This window comes from Thermomyces lanuginosus (genome assembly GCF_041956635.1).
Source record: "Thermomyces lanuginosus strain ATCC 200065 unplaced genomic scaffold VTN49scaffold_16, whole genome shotgun sequence".
Classification (NCBI taxonomy): domain Eukaryota; kingdom Fungi; phylum Ascomycota; class Eurotiomycetes; order Eurotiales; family Trichocomaceae; genus Thermomyces; species Thermomyces lanuginosus.
The window spans coordinates 37452-60351 of record NW_027192350.1 but is presented as its reverse complement, the minus strand read 5'-3'; the positions used below and the strand labels follow the sequence as shown (position 1 = coordinate 60351).

General features: G+C 57.1%; 7 protein-coding genes across 7 annotated transcripts; 4 read left to right on the top strand and 3 right to left on the bottom strand.

Annotated features, from left to right (window-relative positions):
• Position 1: 1 nt before the first annotated feature.
• VTN49DRAFT_394 (uncharacterized protein) lies at positions 2-1841 on the bottom strand (the record flags this gene model as incomplete). The annotated part of the gene is made up of 2 exons (XM_069411830.1): positions 2-1628; positions 1678-1841. The coding sequence occupies 2 exons, from the start codon at positions 1839-1841 to the stop codon at positions 2-4; spliced, it is 1791 nt and encodes a 596-aa protein (XP_069271297.1).
• A 578-nt stretch (positions 1842-2419) lies between these two features.
• On the top strand, positions 2420-3711 carry VTN49DRAFT_393 (uncharacterized protein; the record flags this gene model as incomplete). Its single annotated transcript, XM_069411819.1, has 4 exons — positions 2420-2661; positions 2716-2839; positions 2903-3189; positions 3240-3711. 4 exons carry the CDS (start codon positions 2420-2422, stop codon positions 3709-3711), a joined length of 1125 nt encoding a protein of 374 aa, XP_069271296.1.
• Positions 3712-3896: 185 nt separating this feature from the next.
• On the bottom strand, positions 3897-4683 carry VTN49DRAFT_392 (uncharacterized protein; the record flags this gene model as incomplete). The annotated part of the gene is made up of 3 exons (XM_069411808.1): positions 3897-4529; positions 4587-4613; positions 4675-4683. 3 exons carry the CDS (start codon positions 4681-4683, stop codon positions 3897-3899), a joined length of 669 nt encoding a protein of 222 aa, XP_069271295.1.
• A 320-nt stretch (positions 4684-5003) lies between these two features.
• On the top strand, positions 5004-6023 carry VTN49DRAFT_391 (uncharacterized protein; the record flags this gene model as incomplete). The annotated part of the gene is made up of 2 exons (XM_069411797.1): positions 5004-5157; positions 5230-6023. The coding sequence occupies 2 exons, from the start codon at positions 5004-5006 to the stop codon at positions 6021-6023; spliced, it is 948 nt and encodes a 315-aa protein (XP_069271294.1).
• A 1268-nt stretch (positions 6024-7291) lies between these two features.
• On the top strand, positions 7292-9394 carry VTN49DRAFT_390 (uncharacterized protein; the record flags this gene model as incomplete). The annotated part of the gene is made up of 1 exon (XM_069411786.1): positions 7292-9394. The coding sequence occupies one exon, from the start codon at positions 7292-7294 to the stop codon at positions 9392-9394; it is 2103 nt and encodes a 700-aa protein (XP_069271293.1).
• Positions 9395-9585: 191 nt separating this feature from the next.
• Positions 9586-15338, bottom strand: VTN49DRAFT_389 (uncharacterized protein; the record flags this gene model as incomplete). Its single annotated transcript, XM_069411774.1, has 3 exons — positions 9586-9696; positions 9757-14750; positions 14807-15338. 3 exons carry the CDS (start codon positions 15336-15338, stop codon positions 9586-9588), a joined length of 5637 nt encoding a protein of 1878 aa, XP_069271292.1.
• Positions 15339-16422: 1084 nt separating this feature from the next.
• On the top strand, positions 16423-22759 carry VTN49DRAFT_388 (uncharacterized protein; the record flags this gene model as incomplete). The annotated part of the gene is made up of 2 exons (XM_069411763.1): positions 16423-22254; positions 22313-22759. 2 exons carry the CDS (start codon positions 16423-16425, stop codon positions 22757-22759), a joined length of 6279 nt encoding a protein of 2092 aa, XP_069271291.1.
• Between the last annotated feature and the right edge of the window lie 141 nt (positions 22760-22900).

Sequence of the window (22900 nt, the reverse complement as noted above, 5' to 3'; positions counted from 1 at the left end):
TCTAGTCGCACTTCCAATGCTCCTTAACCCACGAAACAAGCAGATCATTCATCATCGTCCCGTTCATGTAAATGCCCGAGTCCTTCTCAAAATCCACATCAAGACCCGAAAACTTGGCAGCCAGCGCCACGTATGGCTCGATGAACTCGTTGTAGACAAGATCGACCGTATCAGAGTCCGACACCTGTTGGCCGTGGCTCACCAGCGACTGCAAACAGTTGGGCACACGGTAGAACGAGATGGGTGAGTGTACGGTATCGTCGCCGTCATCGCCGGCGTCGTCAACGGTCGTGTAGCCAGGAATAATCCGCGGGCTCTCTTGAAGAACCTTTTGTCCGGATTGCTGCAGTGGGTCAGTCATTGTCTCGACAATGATGTCCTCCTTGTAGGCCATTTGCTGCGGCGGAGCTAGAGAGATGTAGCTTAGTGGCCGCGGCAGCGACTCCGCCATGACCTGCGGCTGTTTGTTGAGTACCTCGACCAGCCGCTTAGCTGTCGCGAGCGGCACGCCAGGCACGTATTTGAACCGGTTGGTAAAGGGAGACATGATGTAGGTTGTGTCCCGCGTGAACGGGCCCTTGAAAATATCGAATCGGATGGCGCCTGTGTTGATGATGGCCAGCGCCGGCGTATCCTTTCGCTGTTCATCGCGAAGTGTGTCCGGGAACACCTGTTCCTCGAGCCAGCTGTAGACGCTGTCCTCGCTGGGGTACGGTGCTCGATTCAACCAGAGATCCTTTGGCGCGCAGCCGTAGGTGTAGTCAAGGTCGAGAGCCTTCCTGGCCATCGCAATCTGGCGCGTCGTTTCCTTTCCGTGCTCCGTCGGAAACGTGCTCTCGTTGAGGCCGGTATGATGGTACAAAGAAATCAGGTTGAAATCAATGTACCGTCGGTTAAACTGAGGATTGCTGCTTCGCACGTCGTCAATGGACATGAACCCAACCGTCTCCAGAAAACGGCCGCTCGCCAGCGCGTATGCCTTAGCATCGTACTTGGCATAGTCGCGAATGTGCTGGTGACCAGCAAAGAACTGGATGGGGGTGTCCCAGCGAACGCTACGAATCTCCCGGAAGATCACTTCAAACTCTTTCGAGTGCGCCGGCACATGGCCAATAACCACGAACAGGTCGACATCCTCATCGCGGATGGCCTCTTGAAACCACTCCTCCTTGACCGTCTCCTCGACGGGTTGAACAATAGTATTGTTGAAATTCCTGGTAAAATCGAACAAGAATCCAAAGGCGACGATCCGGATGCCCTGGTTCTTGGTCGTGAGTTTCTTGTAGCGTTGCGCCAGAGGGATCCATTCTCCCGTCTTCGGGTCAATAATGTCAATGTTCGACGCCAGATAGTTGCCCTTGAAATTGGGCACGGTGATGTTCAGCTCCGACTCGGAGGAGGTCCGTTTGTAGAGTTCATGGTTCCCTGAGCATATCAGATCGATATGCTGCTGCTTAAAGATCTCGTACAGATATTGGCCTTTTGGATTGGAAGCGTCGTACAGGCCGTTGCCTTCGATCCTATCACCAGTATCGATAAGTAGCAAGTCGGCGCCGTCGGCCTCGGCCCTCTCCCGCATGCGCTCCGCGAACGAGATGTAGTCTCCCCAATCCGCGCCATAGGACGGTCTTCCAGCATCAGCAAGTGCTTTCGTTTTTGACAGACAGCAACGCTTACTCTTGCAGATGGCCGGCGAGCCAGCCATGAGTGTCGGTAGTATGCAGGAAGTTCAGCTTTCCCCAGACCAGGTCTCTGATGGGCGCCGGGATGGGCGGGGGAGCGGAGGGCTGCGCTGCCCATACCGCTGCAGCGGACAGCAGCGTAATAACCTGACTCTTCATGATGAGCTACTTGTTCATGACATCTACGTCTCGAAGCTCCGATCCACGAAGCTGATGTTGCTGGGATCAACAATGGTCGTGATTGGCTGGTGGCTGGTTGAAGGTAGCTCACTTGCCTGTTTGGGCTAATTGCAATTGCGGTTTCCACGTCATAAAAACTCGCGATTTGCACGTAGTTTTGCAGTGCCATTACGTCAGTTTACCCATCAGAGCCATGAATGGAGCGAGCCATACCTGAAGGACAACAGATCAGTCGAGTCAATTGACCTCGTCTTTCATTTAATTGTTCAAAATCGCCTTGGTACGATCGTCTTTCCGTGCATTCAACGCATTGGATGAATTCCGATAATCAACGCCAGTTGTCGCTCAACACCACTAGCCAAGTTGGCCGCCGGTGTAATGCTTAGTCAGCCCCAACAAGCTCCCAGCATCGTCGTTATCACCGGCCAAATTTCTTCCCCTGCAAGACTGTTCGGCTGAATCCGGCCTCATTCTCCAGGCTTCACTTGCCCGTCTCGTCTCGGGTATTTCTTAGCTTGCTTCTATCTGCCCGTTCCGTTTCTTCCCTCCCATTCCTGATGGCCGCTCCCCGGTTTCTTCGGCCAGCAGCCCGGCTGCTGCAGTCGCGAGTCTCGTCGCCGATCCGTCCGGCATTGAGACAATCAGCCTGCGCGCCTTGGATGGGCGTCCGGCGCACATATGCGACCGAGACTAAGGAGATGACAGTGCGAGAGGCCTTGAATGAGGCCCTCGCTGAGGAATTGGAGAGCAACGAGAAGGTGTTTATTCTGGGAGAGGAGGTCGCACAGTACAACGGAGCGTATGGCCACCCAGCCGGATGTCGCGCGGTGCGGTGCTGACGGATGTGATGCAGATACAAGGTCACGCGAGGACTGCTGGACCGATTTGGTCCCAAGCGAGTGATTGATACGCCCATCACGGAGGCTGGCTTTTGCGGGTTGGCCGTCGGTGCCGCTCTGGCTGGTTTGCACCCAGTGGTACGTCCAGAGCTCTTAATCCACATTTGAAGATTGTGTATCGCTAATGAAAGTTGTTTGTAGTGCGAGTTCATGACCTTCAACTTCGCTATGCAAGCCATTGATCAGATCATCAACTCCGCCGCGAAGACACACTACATGTCCGGAGGTATCCAACCCTGCAACATTACCTTCCGTGGACCCAATGGTTTCGCCGCCGGCGTGGCCGCGCAACACTCGCAAGACTACGCTGCTTGGTACGGAGCTATTCCTGGGTTGAAGGTGTTGGCTCCCTGGAGTGCCGAGGACGCCAAGGGTCTGCTCAAGGCGGCCATCCGGGACCCCAACCCGGTTGTTTTCCTCGAGAATGAGTATGCCAGCTACTTCCCCCAATCACAATGTGCGGTTGCTGACTATCCAGGCTGATGTACGGTGAATCGTTCCCGATGAGCGAGGCTGCCCGCAAGAACGACTTTGTCCTTCCCATCGGCAAGGCCAAGATCGAACGGGTCGGCAAGGATATCACGATTGCGTCGCTGTCGCGCAACGTTGGCCTGTCGATGAAGGCCGCCGAGGAGCTCAAGAGCAAGTACGGCGTTGAGGCCGAGGTGATCAACCTGCGCTCGATCAAGCCGCTCGACGTGGAGACGATCATCAAGTCGATCAAGAAGACTGGCCGATTCCTGTCTGTCGAGTCCGGGTTCCCGATGTACGGTGTTGGCTCGGAGTTGATGGCTGTCGCCATGGAGTACGCGTTCGACTATCTGACCGCGCCGGCCGCGCGCGTGACTGGTGCGGATGTCCCGACGCCGTACGCCATCAAGTTGGAGGAGATGAGCTTCCCGCAGGTTGATACGATTGTCAGCCAGGCGGCGAAGGTGTTGCGGTTGTAAGTCTGCAGAAAAAATGATTCCTTATTGGATTCGATCATGTGTCATATTTCGTTTGTTATTGTCATTATACTTTTTAGCTAGCAATTAGACGTGTACGACTAGTCATGAACGCCGTCCTGTACCTCCATGTGACGCCAAACGCCGCCATGCCCAAACCATAACCACTGAATGAGTAAAAAACACTATCAACTGACGGCCACGCGCCTGAGGGCTGGACACCCGTCGTGGCAGGCCGTCGGTCTCGCAGGATCATAATATGCATCTCCCGTTCCATCCGGTCCATAGCCCTCATCCTCTGTCTCGCTTTCTGCATTCGCCGCAGCTTTCGCTACAGGCGCATCCCTACGCTGGGTACTCCCGCCCTCACCCTTCCCACTCTTTCCCCCTCCGGACCCGTCCTCTTCTTCCTCATCATCATCCCCAAGGACATTTTTCCTCTTCGCTGGTGTGGTGGTCGCCGTCGTAGTCGTCGCGGCCGGTACTGCTGGCCCCTTGACCGTAGTAAACGAGCTCTTAAACCCACCCTTCTTGAACCCCGCGCCGGCGGTGGTCTTCCCAGTATTGTTACTACTGCTATTACCAGCGGCTACCTCTGACGTCACGCGCACCAACCCAGCCTCCTCATCGGCCTTGCGCTCTGCGCGCCGTGCGCGTTCCGCGGCATTGGGATCGCGCGACAGCTGCTTGAGTTCCTGGAGGCGTTTGCGGTGCTGGTGATCATAGGAGCCGATATGAGCTTCGTATTCGGGGTGTCGCGAGTAGGACTTGTTGCAGAGCGTGCAGGTGAAGCTGCTCAGAGCGGAGCGGGCGGATTCGGTCTAATAAAATGTTGGTATGTAAGCTGTCCGGTTATGATAAGGAATGGGCGAGCGTACCTTTGGCGCCGGATTTGTGAGTCCGCGCTGAAGTGATGGTTAGTCGTTACTTAGAGCTTAACGGAATCGGTATCATGGGGGAACGTACTGGCGCCATGGTTGAGGCTGGTTGGAGGAGTTAAAAGGGCGTTGGTGAAGCGTGTTGAGGGAGGATTGGCTAGCTGAAGCTCTTTGTTTCGTCGTCGCCCAAGATTTTCATATCTTCCCAACGCTTCTCACCGTTGGCTTGCAGAGTTCCTTTCTACTATATTTTGACAACATATTTTTAATCTAATTTGAAGAGATTGAATGAGCATCTAGCTCTGTAAGTTCCGCGGTCATGGAAATTCCACACAGCTGCTAATACTGTATTGCACTGTAAAAGCAGTGATGTCCAGACCACGAGCATCAAGCATTGAAACACGCTCCGTCCTGTCAATGCAGGAGCTGGAGCCGTCGCCTGTCGACGAATCCTTCGACCTAGCAGAGAGCGGCGAATACTTTCCCCAACATGGCGCTTCAGGCGCAACGAGCGGTCACAACAGCTTGAGCCCACCGCGAAGGTTCAAGGGCCGCGGCTGGGATTTCTGGTGTATGGAGCCCAACAAACATTCCAGGAACATCTTCCCAGGCTAAGCGATCTTAATGGAATGAATCTTTACAGTATCCACAATCCAACGATACTCAACATATCCTCCGACGGTCTTCCTCGGCCTCCATATCGCAAACACATCGCTGCTTCCGCTCGTCACGCGCTCCGTGCCCGACAGCGAACAGTTCCTCCTCCTCACGCGACCCATCTACCAAGCTCCCTCGCTGGAACCATTCATCGTAACAATTCCCATTGTCGCGCACGTTATCTCGGGCATTGCCCTGCGCCGCCTTCGCTCAAAACGCCGCGCACGACTCTATGGGGCCGAGTCCACTCGCCAGCGACACTTGATCCCCTCCTGGCCGAAGCCGAGTTTGCAGGCACGCCTTGGCTATGCGACGATCCCACTCATTGGCCTACACGTCCTCGTGAACCGCGCTGTGCCACTGGCTGTCGATGGTGGAAGCTCGGCAGTCGGATTAGGATACGTCGCGCATGGCTTTGTGCGCAGCCCGTCGTTCTGGACTATCTTTTATGTGCTGTTTGTGGCGGTGAGCGTGTGGCATTTTGTTGGCGGATGGGCCGCATGGTTGGGGTTCAGGGTCACCACAGCGCGGAAGGCGCATGGAGATCGGTCCAAGAGCTTAAGCGGGATCCTCGGCCGGCCGGAGAGTAAGAGTCTGGAAGAGTCTCGGCGGAAGAGGCGCGCATGGTGGACAGTGTATGGTCTCGCGGGCCTGACGACGGCAGTATGGCTTATGGGTGGATTGGGAGTTGTCGCGCGTGGTGGGCCGGGCTCCGGCTGGGAGGCGTCGACGTGGGATCAGCTTTACAAGAGTGTGCCGGTGATTGGGGGGTGGCTATAGAGTACTGGACACTTGTTACGGATAATATTTACTTATACCTAATCTTAATGGGGAACGATTCATGTCATCTGCTGGACGAACAACCAAGATACAGTTCGATGATTAGGACACAAGCTTGATGTCTTAGGCACACCACACCAGGGAATCTCGGCAGGTATTTGTTCAATGGCAGCTGAATAAGTTGATTGTACTCCGTACATCTCAACGCTGGCCATCTGTATTCTCCTGTTCCCATCGTCGATCGAAGCAAGCGGCCCTTAGCGGCTACTAGCCTCACATGTGTCTCGGCAATAGCTCAGAAAGCGAATGCCGTGCAGCGAAGAAGCTTAATTCCGTTTTCTCCGCCATTTTTTGTCCCAACAGTTTGGCTCCTCAAGGATAGTGCTGTCTTTGCTACCCCTGTCACTGCCTTACTGAGTTGCCATATCCGTTGGACCTGCTGTTGGGATGCCTTCTCGGCCGAGATACTCTGGAAGCTCTGTGTCAATGATATCCACTCCGTCGTGCTCATGCGGATATGATCTACCGTCAATCAGCATCAATGTTCTTGCTGATGGGCGAAAAAGGGGGGACATTCGATTTCAGAAAGAATCTGTCGATAAAACCGGTTAGCATGCACCGTGCACTTCCCATGTGTCGTCCCAACATCGTAAAGTGAGGCCGGCATGGAAACTCTGCACCATATTCGATCATTAGTGTCACCACACGGCCTTCTCGTTGCGTATCTGCTTCCGGCACACGTGGCCGTGCCGTCGGAACCATCCCAGGCCCCTTGGCTGAAGAGTCTTGGAGACGGCCATTATGATTCCCGATTGAGCACGAGGCACGGCAGTCAAGCCGAGGGTTTGAAAGCGCGCTGTCGACTACATTTGGACAATGACAAGTTTGGTAATCTACTCATCGTCTCCATTTGCTTTGTCCTGTTGCAATGTTGAACATCACAAATCAGTGCTGTAGTGATACTTTGGTACTATTTGGTTAAAGTGACGTAATTTTCACGTGAATTTAACAGACCGCCTACTAGTCACGGCTAGCACATGAACTCTATCGTGAACCATACTTGAATAGGAAATTATGACTACATGCCAACTTTATTGGCTCCCCTGACAGCGGAAGTCTTCACGTCAAAAAAGCAGCAGTGGTTCATGTTTGCGCCCCGCGGGTTCTGGAGTTATCAATGCAGCCGATTTAGCCACGCGGCTTTCTTTTCAACACTCTCCCGAGTTCGCCAACCCCAGTTCCGGACCATCTCAACCGCGGGCGCCAAAATGGACGCTCCCCCAGGGATAGAAAACAAGCAGCCGATCGAAGTCGACGCGCCGGTTGACATCGACGGCAAGCCGTATGACGCCCTGCGGGAGGGTCTTGCGACAATCCTCAGGCCTTCCTTGGGGGAAACAGGAAAAAGAGATGGGAAAGCAAATGAGCCGGCGACGGTGTTCTACAATCCGATTCAGCAATTCAATCGCGACCTGAGCGTGCTGGCGGTTCGGGTGTATGCCGAGCACCTCCTCGCCGTCCGGAGGGAAAAATTGGAGAGGAAGCGTCGTCACGAGAAGCCAAAGGGAAAGAAGCGCAAGCGGGAAGATGACGCTGGGGACCAGCAGAAGACCGAGGAAAGTGACAAGAATGAGGAGAAAGCGGAACAGGCGGCTCGTGCTTGGGAGGAGCACAAGGCACAATCGTTTCGCATCCTTGATGCTCTGTCCGCGTCGGGTCTGCGCGCACTGCGGTACTCCAAGGAGGTCCCACAGGCGACAACGATCGTGGCGAACGACATGTCCAGGTCGGCGGTCGAGACAATCCGCACGAACATCCGGTACAACGGCGTCCAGAACGTGCACGTCAACCAGGGCGATGCGCGCGCCTACATGTACAGTCTTCTGTCGAGCAACGGGAACAAGCAAAACCCGGAGCTCTCCATTGGACGCTTTGACGTGATCGACCTCGACCCCTACGGCACGGCTGTGCCCTTCCTCGATGCCGCCGTGCAAGCTGTCAGCGACGGCGGTTTGCTCTGCATTACATGTACTGACGCCGGCGTGTACGCTTCGGCCGGATACCCGGAGAAGACATACTCGCTGTACGGCGGGGAGCCGGTACGCGGCCCGCACGGGCACGAGGCTGGGCTGCGGCTGATCCTTCACGCGGTCGCGGCAGCTGCGGCAAAGTACGGGCTGGCGGTGGAACCGCTGCTGTCGCTGTCGATCGACTACTACGCGCGGGTATTTGTGCGGGTGACTCGCTCACCGGCGCAAGTCAAGTTCCTCGCAGGCAACACGATGCTTGTGTACAGCTGTGACAGCGGTTGCGGTGCGTGGACAACGCAGCCTCTCTGCACGACGCGCTCGCGCATCGACCGCACGGGGCAACCCTTTTACCACTACAGCCTTGCCCAAGCACCCCAAGCGGACCGGCGCTGCGAACACTGCGGATTCAAGACGCATCTCGCGGGGCCCATGTGGGCGGGACCGCTGCACAATCAACATTTCATCCGGCGCATCCTGGCCCTCCTCCCGTCGCTCGACCATGACACCTACGGTACCACAGATCGCATCGAGGGAATGCTCACCACCGCTCTCGAAGAAGACCTCAACTACACCGAAGATGATGCTTCTTCCTCGGAGGCCTCTAAAAATCCCATCATCCCTCGAGCTACCGACCCGGCCCATCCCGAACCTCATCCCTTCTACGTCAACCTGGCCGCCTTATCCAAAGTTCTCCACACGCAGACCATCCCCCAAAGCGCATTCCGCGGCGCACTCGCCCGCCTCAACTACAAGACAACCCGCAGCCACACGAAGCCCAACACCGTCCGCACCGACGCCCCCTGGTCCGTCATCTGGACCGTCATGTGTGAGTGGGTACGACAACGCTCGCCCATCAGACCCGACGCATTATCCCCCGGGTCTGCCGGCGCAGGCATCATGCGGAAATACTACAGATACAACCTCCCCCAACAACAACCGCCACCACAACAACAAGAAGAGGTGGAACAGCAGGAACATCAAGGTGAAAGCCAGGATGAGATCCTGGCCGCACTCCGTCGCGAAGTCACCGACACAGCCTCCTCAGCAACATCCACAACAGATCTGGTGACCAAGCTGGAAGCACTGCTCTACCGCAATCTTGCTCTGACTGCGAGACGTCCCCAGTCCGCTGGCACTGTCAGTGAAGGTGGTGACAGTCAAACCGGGGACGACGCTGCAGCGGAAGAAAAGAAGAAGAAAGAGGAAGAGGAGAAGCATAAGAATATTGAAGTGGTCTTTGACGAAGCACTTGGTGAGAAACTTGCCTTGAGGAAGAAGGGTCTTGTTAGGTATAAGATTAATCCGGAGAATTGGGGGCCGATGTCCAAGGCGGCGGGTTGAAAAATTTTCTTTGGTGTTCTTTATATTGTTTGTTGTATACCTTAGGAGGATAGTGAAGAAGAATAGACATGATTCATTCATTACATACATGATAATTATCACTAGAGACGAAACTCGTAATATCAGTCAACAACTCAATCAACTCATAAAACCATCTATGACATAAAACAGATTAGGCAGGAAAATCATGTTCACGTCCGCGAGACGGCAACGGCAACAGCCTGCAAGTCGCCGTGGCTGATGCTAACGTTGACGGTCTTGACGCCGGCTTGTTTGGCGGCTTCGGCGGCAGCGCCGTGCAGCTAGACAATGTAGTTAGTATTTAACGGTAAAAGGGTGTGATTGAGGGTTGGTGGACTTACGTGAACCTCTGGCGCCCCATTGGCATCATTGATGACTTCAATCTCGCGCATGGCAGCACCAGCGCCCTTGGACGCGACACCAAGAGACTTGAAGATGGCTTCCTTGGCGGTCCAGCGTCCAGCAAACGACGCCCGCGGGTTCGGCGCCCGCCGGCAGTAAGCCTGCTCGCGCTCTGTAAAGTTGCGAGAGATGAACTCCTCGTTGTCGATGTTGATGGAGTCTACGCTCTCGACGTCGACGCCTACGCGCGATGCGGGTGACGCGGCAGTGGCAGCCAGCGCTTCCAGAGTGCGCTGCGTCTGCTCGGCCGAGGCGGCGTCGGACTCCGAAGGAGTCTGGGTGCCCGACTGCTTCTTGTCGCCTGTCGGCGTAACAGGCTCCGCCGGGAACTTCAGCTCGCCGTTCGACTCCTGGGTCACCCGCGACTGCGGGTTCAGGAACACCTTGCTCTGGATCCGGTCCTCGTAGGGCGCCTTGTCCTTGGCCACGAACAGCTTGTTGTTGATCAGGCCGTTGTGGAAGAACCGGTAGGCCTTCTTCTGCCGGGCTTGCACCTTGACGCAGTAGGCTTCGTACTGGGCCTTGTCCAGCGTCGCGAACAGGTACTTCGGGTGCACACCGATCGCCTGCGCACCCTTCTGGCCAAAGCCAAACGAGGTCACAGAGAACGCCTTGATGCCGTCCGTCTTGATCGACCGGCTCGGGTACACAATGTAGTCGAACTGCTCCATCACCTTGTCCACGTTGTCCGCGTTGCGATTGCCCGGCACAATGCCCGTGTTCAGCACCTGCAGACAGCCGTTGAGCATCCACGCGCCGGCAGCACCTTTCGGGTGACCCGTCAGGTACTTCTGGAAGATACCCAGGACAGCATTGCCCTTGGTGCGGCCCAGGTGCTTGAGCTGCTGGCAGATGACGTCCGACTCGTTCTTGTCGTTGGCCACCGTCGACGTGCCGTGGAACGAAGCCACACCCAGGTCGTCGATTGTCAGGCCCCAAGTCGCCAGAGCGCCACGCAGCGGCGCGATGCGAGAGTCACGACGCCAGAACTCGTTGCCGAAGCTGGTCTGCGCCTCGGCCTCCTGCCGGCGCGCCTCCCGCTCGATGTGTTCGGTCCGCTCGCGCAGGTAAGCCGTCTCATCAAACGGACCGTCTTCCTCCGACCGCTGGCTCTTGATAGCGGCAACCTCCTCTTGCAGATACAGGTACTCCGACTCCTTCCACTGCTTGATCTGCTGCCGACGCAGCTCCAGCTGCCGGCGGCGGTACTTGATATCAAGCAGCGGCGAGGGGAAGTTGCCCGACTTCTCGCGTGCCGTTGTGAGGACACCCTGACCAGGTGCGGGCACCGATCGTCCAATCTTGTCCGTAGCCGTGGAGGTCATGGCGACGATACCGTAGATCGGGACACCCATCTCCAGCGCCAGCTGCGCCGTCATGATCACCTGCACACCGCAACCCTGCGATTCCATGAAACCGTTGCGGGTCGTGGACGTCGGTCGCGACATCTCGCCCGGCTCGCGGCCGCGCGCAAACTCTTCCTTGGCGTTGCTGGTCGCGCCCATGTTGGCGAATTCGTACGATCCTTCCTCCTGGAAATCGTCAAAACCGCCGACAAGGCACACACGCGCCTTGCCCTGCATGATCGTGTCGTAGCCAACATCCAGAGACTCCACCGCCGTGGCGCAGGCACCCACAGGCGTCTTGATCGGACCAGTAGATGACAGCAGCAGCATGTTGACCCAAGCGGCCATCGTGTTGACGAACGACTCCTGCAGAATGTCCTTTTGCACCGGCTTGTCCAGGTACCGGTCCTTGTACATGCCGCGCAGAGCTGACGTGCCACCAACACCGGAGCCGATGCAGTTGCCAACCTCCGACAGATGCACGTACTTGTAGAACTCGTACGGATCCGTAATGCCCGAAGACAGCAGCGCCTCCGCAACCGACACCAGCACGTACAAAGTGACTGGATCGACCTGCTGGATGATATCCTCCGGAACACCGTACCGTCGAGCGTCCCAGCCAGTGGGGATCTGGCCCGCCACCAGCCGGTCAAACTGCAGCGCCTTGGGAATGAGGAGCGTGGCGCCCTTGCGCAGACGAACAGTGTACTGGCCCGTCTCAGGAATCTCAAAGATCTCAACCTTGTCGCCGTGCTCACGCTTGAACTCTTCGGCCTGCTCCTTGGACGCCTCGAACGGCTCCAGATCCTGTTCAATGACCACTTCCTGCAGCAGCTGCTTGCGGTTCGGGTCGTAGCCACCAAACAGCTCCGGCTCGATCAGGCGGATACCAGAGTGCTCCAGAATGTACTTCTCATACTTCGCCTTGACGTCCTTGTCGTCGACCGGTTCGCCCGTCTTGGCGTCAACCCAGCCCGAGTACGGTTTGCCCTTCAAAGGACCGTTGTGGTTCTTGATCAGACCCATCATCCAGGCCATCTCCACGCAGCCCTCAAGCGAGAACTTGCCGTAAGCTTCCATCTCCCATCGCGTGCGCGCGTTGCCCCACGGGCCAATTTCGGCGAGACCGGTAACAACGACGACCTTGTCGAGGTTGACCATGCCCCGCAGCTGGTCGTTGAGCGGCTTGATGTCCTTGTCCCAGTCCGGAAGCTCCGGGAAGGGATACTTGAGGTTGGCGCGCGGCTCGGTGATAACTTTGCGGTACAGAGCCTCGTGGTCCTCGCCGTTGACGACCTTGTTCTCGATGGCAGTCTCCTTGATGACAGCCTGGCGGATCGCACTTGTCTCCATGATTTCCTTGCGCAGCTTGGTCATCAAACCCTTGAGGTCCGGAATGAACTGAAGACCGCCATTGAGGTCAGCGAAGACGGGGTCGGACTGGCACAGGTTGACGATGGCCGGAGCCATCAGACCGAGAAGGTTGAAGGCCATTTCCTGCTGCGAGAACGTGCGCACGCCGAGCTTCTCGACACCCTCGGCGACCAGGTTGTTGGCGCTCATCAGGCCCGTTCCACGCGTCCAGCCAATGACCGCACCGCAGATGGTCAGATAATTGCCCCAGCTCTCCGAGTACCACCGGTTGAACAAGGTTTCCAGGGCCAACTTCGACTCCGAGTAGAGACCGTCATTGCCAAAGGTACCGTGGTTGGGCGACAGTGGCAGGATGACCTGCGCTGGGCGGGTCTCATAACCCCGCTCCTTCTTCTGCGTCTTGATCGCACCCAGCAGTCGCAGCAGATTGGTCAACATGATGCGGTGTGCAAGCTCGGACTTGGAGTCGATGCTATCGATTTCACGGCCGTTCTCCGGAATGGCGGCAAACGGCACTACGTAGTCGAGATCCCAGCCCAGGCCGTTCTTGGTGTCGTAGATGTAGTTCACCAGCGCCTCGACATCCTGCTTGCTGCCCTGGTTGAAGGGGACGACGACCAGCTGCGAGCCGCGGGCGCCGCACCGAGCGTAGATGCCCTGGTAGTACTCCGTCACCTGGCGCGAGAACCGGCTGGTGGTCACGATAACCTTGGCGCCACCGCTCAGCAGACCCTGCAGCACTTCTGCGCCGATCGAGCCGGCACCAGCGCCAGTCATGAGCGCATGCTTGCCCTGGAAGGTCAACCCAGAGCGAGCGGCCGCCTCGAGACCATCGAGGTAGATGCCCGTCAGCTTCTTGCTGTACTCCCAATTGCCGAACTCATCCTTCTTTCTCAAGTGAAGGAAGGGGATGGTCTCGACTTTGCCGGGTCGCGAATGGTTGCCGTTGCCGTTGCCGTTGCGGCCCCGCCGGCGGTCTTTGCCATCCTGCATGATTTGGCTTTCGTTCATCGCCAACGCCCGGATGACATCTTTGTACAGGGCGTTGAACTGGAGCTGGGAGGACTTGGAGAGGCGATGCTGACGGCGAATCAGTTTGTACACGCTGCGCAGGTCGTTCTGCACCTTGGTTCGGTTGCTGTACTGGGAGATCGGGCCGCCCTCGGCCATCTGCTTGACGTAATGTTCAAACTTGCGAGCACTGGCACGGGGGACTTCCTGATACTGAATATTGCCGCGCGCATCGATCGTTGTCTGCGGGCCGGTGGGGATGGAGACATCCTTGTAAACGGGGGGCTTGCCCAACACCTCCTTGCAGTTCTCGATGAGCTGCTGACCCAGCTCCTTCGCCAGCTGGTAGGTCTCGCCGCGCTCGGTCGGGCAGTGGTCGATGTGATACTGCATGAATTCAAGGAGGAGCGGGTTCGAGCGGTTCATGATCTGGATACACTGGCTGACAATCTCGCGATCGACAACGCGCAGCCGGCCAAAGATGATGTCGTAGTACATGGACAGGGCGTCCTGCCGGGCCCAGTTCCAAGACGAATCGTAAACGCGGGCCTTGAGAGGATCAAAGGCAGGTTCAATGCCGGCCGCGTAGATATCGCCATGCTCAGCCTGCCAAAGGTCCAGTTGTGCCTGCAGCGCTTTCTGGCTCTCCTGCGAGGCAACAAAGGCCTTGTCGCCTGCCCGCAGGTCCATCTTGAGGTAGCGAGCGATGATCTCCAGCTGTTGCTTGAACAGAGCCCTCTGGTCCTTGGTAAGCGCGTCGATGGCCGCGGGATCCATCAACATAGCGCCGCCTGCAGCACCGCCATCGCCGCCACTGCTTGGCGAGGAGAGGGTAATTCCAGCGTACGAGGCATACTTGTTGGCGAGATTGTCGAAATAGGCCTTGGCGTCGGCCTCGGATCCCAATCGCGACGGCGGCTCCGCAGTGATCGCGAACAAGAGCACTCCATCCTGCCGGCCGGGCCCCAGACCCCATCGCGTCTCCAGGTACTTTCGAACAGCTGTGATGTTAAAACCACCGGGCATCTTAGAAGAAACAAACCGGGCAATGAGCGACGAGGACTGCTTGCCCAGCTGCCCGTCGAAGGTAGCCTGCATGGATGCGCCGAGCTCGTCCAGAGGGGTGTCCTCCGGCTTTTCTGGGGTCGAGCCAAATTCCTTGCCCAGATCACCCAGGATTTCATTCTGGAGCGTGGATTTGCCTATACATGTCTCAGCACTCGCCACTCAAAGTTCCCAGCATCGCAGCAGCACTCACCTCCCACGAGATCCTTAATAGCCTTGGACGGCGGAATTTCAGTCAATTCCTTCTTCAGCTTCTGTGCGACCAGTGCGCGGATCACGTCGGTTGCCGTGACCGGAGCGTCCTGGACCGGAGCGGCTGGTCCAGCGCTGGCCGGAGCGGGAGCTGGTGCCGCTGCCGGCGCCGCAGGAGCGGCAGGAGCAGCCGCAGGCGCTGCGTCGGCGCTGCTCGCGGCCGCTGGTGTGGGCTCCGGCTCATCTTCGATGGGTTCGACGTCGTAGTAAATTTCTTTGGCATCTTTGCAGTAGCACAAGATCTGTCGTTGCACAGACGTGGCGGCATCGTAGGCTTCGTATTTTGATTGCAATGTCCGTCGTGCCATGCCCCCTAGGGTGTCCGAAGGCCCGATTTCGACAATTCGTTCCGTCCGCTTCTCTGCGAGGATGACATCTTGTGTCTCAATCCATCGGACGGGCATAGCAAACTGGTAAGCGAGCAGCTCGACCAGAAGGGTATAGGCGAGCTCTTGCTCAACCTCGGGACGCATTGTGATGGATGTTCAGGACTATCGACTCGTAAACAATCAACAAACAGACGATCTGAAGACTTCAATTGAAATCAATGGCCGCTGGGAACTAATCGACGGCAATTGTCAGCAAAGCTGCAGGTTTTTGATGAGCTGTCAAAGCTTAGACCAGGGGGCGCTCGCATACAATTACACAAAACAGCGGCAGAGAACAAAAGACGTGGCCAGGATTGTGCCCAGAGCAACAGGCCACGAAGATAGGTAAACGAGAGGGAGGCCTGGACACGCACAGGAATGTGCGAGAACGAGAGGCGGTGATTGAGTTCTCGTAAAAAAAAAAAAAAAAAAAAAAAAAGGTACAATCTATGGGGATTGATTGTTGGGGCGGTTTGGCGCTGTTGACCTGTTGGGCCCACGGTGGAATGGAGGAAAACAAACCCTGGACAATTGGACAATTGGCTCTGAGCTTAGATAATATCTTAGTCAGAACTCTGCCTGGGTGCCTGAAAGTTGGTCGAGATATGCTCTTCTCAATAGGTGAACAGCGCTAAACAGTTCTTCCTTTTTCTGCCGTATGTTGATTTTTCCCCTCTGTTGAGCTTCTCAAGCTCCTTCCTCAGTGCCAGGATCTTCCTTGCAGCTTGGCCAGAGCGCTGACTCAGCACTGATCCCGCGCCAAGGCCAGGGCCCAACGGGTGTGCCTGAGTGGGCAGCGCTAAACCCGATTGGGAACAATGCATTCAACACAGCTCCAAATTTCTCTGCTCAACACACCGTCTTCCCTTGCGCCGAGGGCTCTAGATCAAGACAGTTTTTCTTATCTTTCCCTGCGGGATCATTTTTCTCCTTGCCAGCATTCTCTGCTGCAAGACCACGTCGGTCGATTGATCACGGCGTGTCCTGCCGTGCCTTGTTTTCTACCCAACCTCCTGGTGTGCACGACTGGCACAAGCTTTTCTTTCGACGATTGAATTGATTGATTGATTGAATATTTTCTTTTTCTTTTCGATTGAGAGATAGATTAATCGTTTGGACTGTAATTGACGGATGCTGGAGTGATTATCGTGAGTGCTGCCTCGTTTTTCATTGCGCTCGAAAGCTCACAATGTCCAGTGACTCGCTCCATCTATCAAACGCGAACATGTACGGCACATCAACCGGCCCGCAGACCGGCATCAACACCCCTCGTTCGTCCCAGTCGCTGCGGCCGCTCGTTCTCACTCATGGCTCCCTCGAGTTCTCCTTTCTCGTCCCGACATCCCTCCACTTCCAGGCCGCGCAGCTGAAGGACTCTTTCCTCGCAACACTTCCGCAGCCCACGGAGGAGCTCGCCCAAGATGATGAGCCCTCGTCTGTGGTCGAGCTAGTCGCGCGCTACATCGCCTTTGTCGCCCACGAGGTCGATGAGGGCGACGAGGACGCCCACCCCACCAACCTGGAGGTGCTGAAGCTGATCCTGAACGAATTCGAGCGCGCATTTATGCGCGGCAATGATGTCCATGCCATTGCCGCCAACGTCGCAGGCATCACCGCCAAGAAGATTGGCGTGGTGCGTGCGTACTACGCCGGCCGCGCTGCCGCCGGCCGGGCTCCCAAGCCATACGACTCGGCCTTGTTCCGAGCGGCCGCGGAGAACAATGTCAAGATCTACAGCATCTTTGGCGGCCAAGGGAACATTGAAGAGTACTTTGACGAGCTGCGCGAAATTTACACAACCTATCCGTCCTTCGTCGAGGATCTTATCACCTCCATAGCCGAGCTGCTGCAGTCCCTCGCCCGGGAATGGGATGCAGTGAAGCAGTACCCCAAGGGTCTGGACATCCTGCAATGGCTGCACAACCCCGAGTCGCAACCAGACACCGACTACCTGGTCTCTGCCCCCGTTAGTTTTCCCCTGATTGGCTTGGTGCAGCTGGCCCACTACATGATCACTTGCAAGACACTGGGCCGGGAGCCTGGAGAACTGCTGGAGCGCTTCAGTGGCACCACTGGTCACTCCCAGGGTATCGTTGTGGCGGCTGCGATCGCAACCGCTCGCACATGGGACGAATTCGCGACGGCGGCTAAGCGGGCCGTGGAGCTGCTCTTCTGGATCGGTCTGCGGAGCCAGCAGGCCTATCCACGAACTTCCTTGGCTCCATCGACCCTGCAGGACTCCGTGGAGAATGGCGAAGGCACGCCGACTCCAATGTTGTCGATCCGGGACCTTACCCGCTCCGCTGTTCAGGAGCATATTGATGCCACCAACCAGCACTTGCCCGAAGACCGCCACATTGGCATTTCTCTGGTCAACAGCGCCCGCAACTTCGTCGTCACGGGCCCGCCCATCTCTCTGTATGGTCTCAACCTGCGTCTGCGAAAAGTCAAGGCGCCCACAGGCCTCGACCAAAACCGCATTCCCTTCACCCAGCGCAAGGCCCGCTTCGTCAACCGCTTCCTTCCTATCACGGCGCCGTTCCACAGCCCTTACCTGGCGGGCGCCCATGCCCATATCTTGGGAGATGTGGACGACATGAAGATCCCGGCCAGTTCCCTGGTCATCCCTGTGTACGACACCAAGACCGGTCAAGATCTGCGGGAGCTGGGCGACGAGGATATCATCCCGGAGCTGGTGCGCATGATCACCTACGACCCCGTAAACTGGGAGACGGCCACCGTGTTCCCGGATGCCACTCACATCGTCGACTTTGGCCCCGGCGGCGTTTCGGGCATCGGCGTCCTCACCAATCGCAACAAGGATGGCACTGGCGTGCGCGTGATTCTGGCAGGCGCCATTGATGGCACCAACACCGAGGTTGGCTACAAGCCGGAGCTGTTCGACCGCGACGACAACGCCGTGCAGTTCGCTGTGGACTGGGTCAAAGAGCACGGACCCCGCCTGGTCAAGACCTCTGTCGGACAGACATTCGTGGACACCAAGATGAGTCGACTGCTGGGCGTGCCGCCTGTCATGGTTGCTGGTATGACACCGACCACGGTGCCGTGGGATTTTGTGGCAGCCACAATGAACGCGGGCTACCACATCGAGCTCGCGGGTGGTGGTTATTACAACGCCCAGAAAATGTCCGATGCCATCAGCAAGATTGAAAAGGCCATTCCTCCCGGCCGGGGCATCACTGTCAACCTGATCTACGTCAATCCCCGGGCCATGGGCTGGCAGATTCCGCTCCTCGGCAGGCTGCGGGCTGACGGCGTCCCGATTGAAGGCCTGACGATCGGCGCCGGCGTTCCGTCCATTGAAGTCGCCAATGAGTACATCCAGACGCTGGGCATCCGACACATCTCCTTCAAGCCCGGCTCCGTCGATGCCATTCAGCAGGTGATCAATATTGCCAAGGCCAACCCGACCTTCCCGATCATCCTCCAGTGGACTGGCGGTCGGGGTGGTGGTCACCACTCGTTCGAAGACTTCCACCAGCCCATCCTCCTCATGTACAGCCGCATCCGCAAGTGCAGCAACATCGTCCTGGTCGCCGGCAGTGGTTTCGGTGGCTCCGAGGACACCTACCCGTACCTGACTGGCTCATGGTCGACCAAGTTCGGTTACCCACCAATGCCCTTCGACGGATGCATGTTCGGTAGCCGTATGATGACAGCCAAGGAGGCCCATACCTCGAAGCAGGCCAAGCAAGCCATCGTTGATGCTCCCGGTGTTGACGACGACCAGTGGGAGAACACCTACAAGCGTCCCACTGGCGGTGTCATCACCGTTCTGTCTGAAATGGGTGAGCCTATCCATAAGCTGGCCACGCGAGGTGTCCTGTTCTGGAAGGAATTGGATGACAAGATTTTCAGTCTCGACCGGTCAAAGCGAGTCGCGGAGCTGAAGAAGCGACGAGACTACATCATCAAGAAGCTCAACGATGACTTCCAGAAGGTCTGGTTTGGTCGGAACTCCGCGGGCGAGCCCGTTGATCTGGAGGACATGACCTACGCCGAGGTCGTGCATCGCATGGTCGAGCTCATGTACGTCAAGCACGAGAAGCGCTGGATCGACCCGTCGCTCAAGAAACTCACGGGCGACTTCATCCGCCGGGTTGAGGAGCGCTTCACTTCTGTCGAAGGCCAGCCGTCGCTGCTCCAGAACTACTCGGATCTCGATGAGCCTTACCCGGCCGTGGACCGCATCCTGGCGGCGTATCCAGAGGCATCAACGCAACTGATTAACGCCCAAGATGTGCAGCACTTCCTGCTGCTGTGCCAGCGTCGGGGACAGAAACCCGTGCCCTTCGTGCCCGCCCTCGATGAGAACTTTGAGTACTGGTTCAAGAAGGACTCGCTGTGGCAATCCGAGGACATCGAGGCCGTCTATGGTCAGGACGTTGGCCGGACCTGCATTCTGCAAGGTCCCGTGGCAGCCAAGTACTCCAAGGTGATTGATGAGCCCATCAAGGACATCCTCGACGGCATCCACAACGACCACATCAAGTTCTTGCTCCGGGATCTTTATGATGGAAAGGAGGAGAACGTGCCCGTTATCGAGTACTTTGGCGGCCGGATTCTCAAGGCCACGGATGAGGAGCCAGACATCGACGGCCTCACCGCGTCACGCGACGCCAACAAGATCTCCTACCGACTGTCCAACGCACCATCCGCCAACCTCCCCGACGTTGATAGCTTCATGCAGCTGATCGCGGGCAATTCCTACTCCTGGCGGCATGCCATGTTCACAACGGAGGTTTTTGTGCAGGGCCACCGTTTCCAGACGAACCCGCTGAAGCGGCTGTTCGCGCCGACCCGGGGCATGTACGTCGAGATCACCAATCCTGACGATCCTGCCAAGACCGTCATCAGCGTGCGAGAGCCCAGTCAGTCAGCCAAGCTGGTCAAGACCGTGGAGATCAAGCTGGTTGGAGACAACGAGATTGCTCTGACCTTGTTCGAAGGTCGCACGGCTGAGGGCGGCGTCGTCCCCCTGACCTTCCGTTTCACCTACCACCCAGAGGCCGGTTATGCGCCTATCCGCGAAGTCATGGAGGGCCGCAACGACCGCATCAAGGAGTTCTACTACCGCGTCTGGTTTGCCGAGAAGGAAGTTCCATTCGATACGCCGCTGACGGCTGTTTTCGATGGCGGCCGCGAAATTGTCAATGCACAGGCCGTTGCCGACTTTGTCCACGCCGTGGGCAACACCGGAGAGGCGTTTGTCGACCGCGGCAAGGACTTCTTTGCGCCCATGGATTTTGCCATCGTTGTTGGCTGGAAGGCCATTACCAAACCCATTTTCCCTCGCAAGATTGACGGCGACCTTCTGAAACTGGTTCATCTGTCCAACGGGTATCGCATGGTTCCCGGTGCGGAGCCACTCAAAGTCGGTGATGTGCTCGACACGACAGCCCAGATCAACGCCGTCATCAACCAGGACTCCGGCAAGATGGTGGAGGTGTGCGGCACCCTCAAACGCGATGGCAAGCCTGTCATGTACGTGACGAGCCAGTTCCTCTACCGGGGTGTGTACACCGACTACGAGAATACATTCCAGCGCAAGGACGAAGTGCCCATGCAGCTGCACATCGCCACGCCTCAGGATCTTGCGGTTCTGCGGTCGAAGGAGTGGTTCAAGCTGGACGATCAGCATGACATCGAGCTGCTGGGTCAGACCCTGGTCTTCCGGCTGCAGAGTCTGGTCCGCTTCAAGAACAAGAATGTGTACAGCAGCGTGCAGACTATCGGCCAGGTCCTACTGGAGCTGCCGACCAAGGAGATCATCCAGGTGGCATCAGTAGACTACGAGGCGGGCGAGTCGCACGGCAACCCGGTCATCGACTATTTGCAGCGGCACGGATCATCTATCGAGCAGCCCGTCAACTTTGAGAACCCGATTCCGCTCAGCGGAAAGACGCCGCTGGAGCTGCGGGCACCGGCGTCGAACGAGAACTACGCACGCGTGTCGGGCGACTATAACCCGATCCACGTCTCGCGCGTATTCTCCAGCTACGCCAACCTTCCCGGCACCATCACGCACGGAATGTACACGAGCGCCGCGGTGCGCAGCCTGGTGGAAACCTGGGCGGCGGAGAACAACATCGGACGGGTGCGCAGCTACCACGTCAACATGGTGGGCATGGTGCTGCCCAACGATGCGATCACCGTCAAGCTCGAGCACGTGGGCATGATTGCGGGCCGGAAGATCATCAAGGTAGACGCGCGCAACAAGGACACGGATGAGAGCGTCCTCCAGGGTGAGGCGGAGGTTGAGCAGCCGGTGACGGCCTACGTGTTCACGGGCCAGGGCTCGCAGGAGCAGGGTATGGGTATGGACCTGTACGCCACCAGCCCAGTGGCCAAGGAGGTGTGGGACCGCGCCGACAAGCACTTCCGGGAGAACTACGGTTTCTCGATCATCGACATTGTCAAGAACAACCCCAAGGAGCTGACCGTCCACTTTGGCGGGCCGCGCGGCAAGATCATCCGACAGAACTACATGTCGATGACGTTCGAGACGGTCAACGCGGATGGTTCGATCAAGACGGAGAAGATCTTCAAGGAAGTGGACGAGAACTCGACCTCGTACACATACCGCTCGCCATCCGGTTTGCTGTCGGCCACGCAGTTCACGCAGCCGGCCCTGACGCTCATGGAGAAAGCCAGCTTCGAGGACATGCGCAGCAAGGGTCTGGTGCAGCGCGACAGCACCTTCGCAGGCCACTCACTGGGCGAGTACTCGGCTCTGGTGGCGCTGGCGGACGTCATGCCCATCGAGAGTCTGGTGTCGGTCGTGTTCTACCGAGGCCTGACCATGCAAGTGGCCGTCGAGCGGGACGAGCAAGGACGGTCCAACTACGCGATGTGCGCGGTCAACCCCAGCCGGATCTCGCCCACGTTCACCGAGCAAGCGTTGCAGTACGTGGTGGAGAACATTGCCGAGGTGACAGGGTGGCTGCTGGAGATTGTCAACTACAACGTTGCCAACATGCAATACGTTGCTGCGGGTGATGTACGTCTTCCACTTCCATTTTATACTGATGGTACCGTTTACTAACTTTTGAACACAGTTACGCGCCCTGGATACCCTTGCCAACGTGCTCAACATCCTCAAGATGCAAAAGATTGACATCCAGGCGTTGATGCAGAGCATGTCGCTTGAAGACGTGCGGGCGCACCTGGTAGAGATTATCCAAGAATGCCGCAAGCAGACCGAGGCCAAGCCGCAGCCCGTGCAGCTTGAGCGCGGCTTCGCAACGATTCCTCTGCGCGGCATCGATGTGCCGTTCCACAGCACGTTCCTGCGGTCTGGCGTGAAGCCGTTCCGGTCGTTCCTGCTCAAGAAGATCAACAAGACGACCATTGATCCCAGCAAGTTGATCGGCAAGTACATCCCGAACGTCACCGCGAAGCCGTTCGAGATCTCCAAGGAGTACTTTGAGGAGGTGCACCGGTTGACAGGGTCGCCCAAGATCGCCAACATCCTGGCCAACTGGGACAAGTATGAGGAGCGATAAATGATGAGTTATGTTGAGTTATGTTATGATTATGATTTTGTTTATAGAGTAGTTAATAATATTGATTTGATCTGTTCTTCATAACTTTAATTTGATGATCAACTCGAAGGGCAGAATTAGGGTTAGGTCGTTGACTGTCCC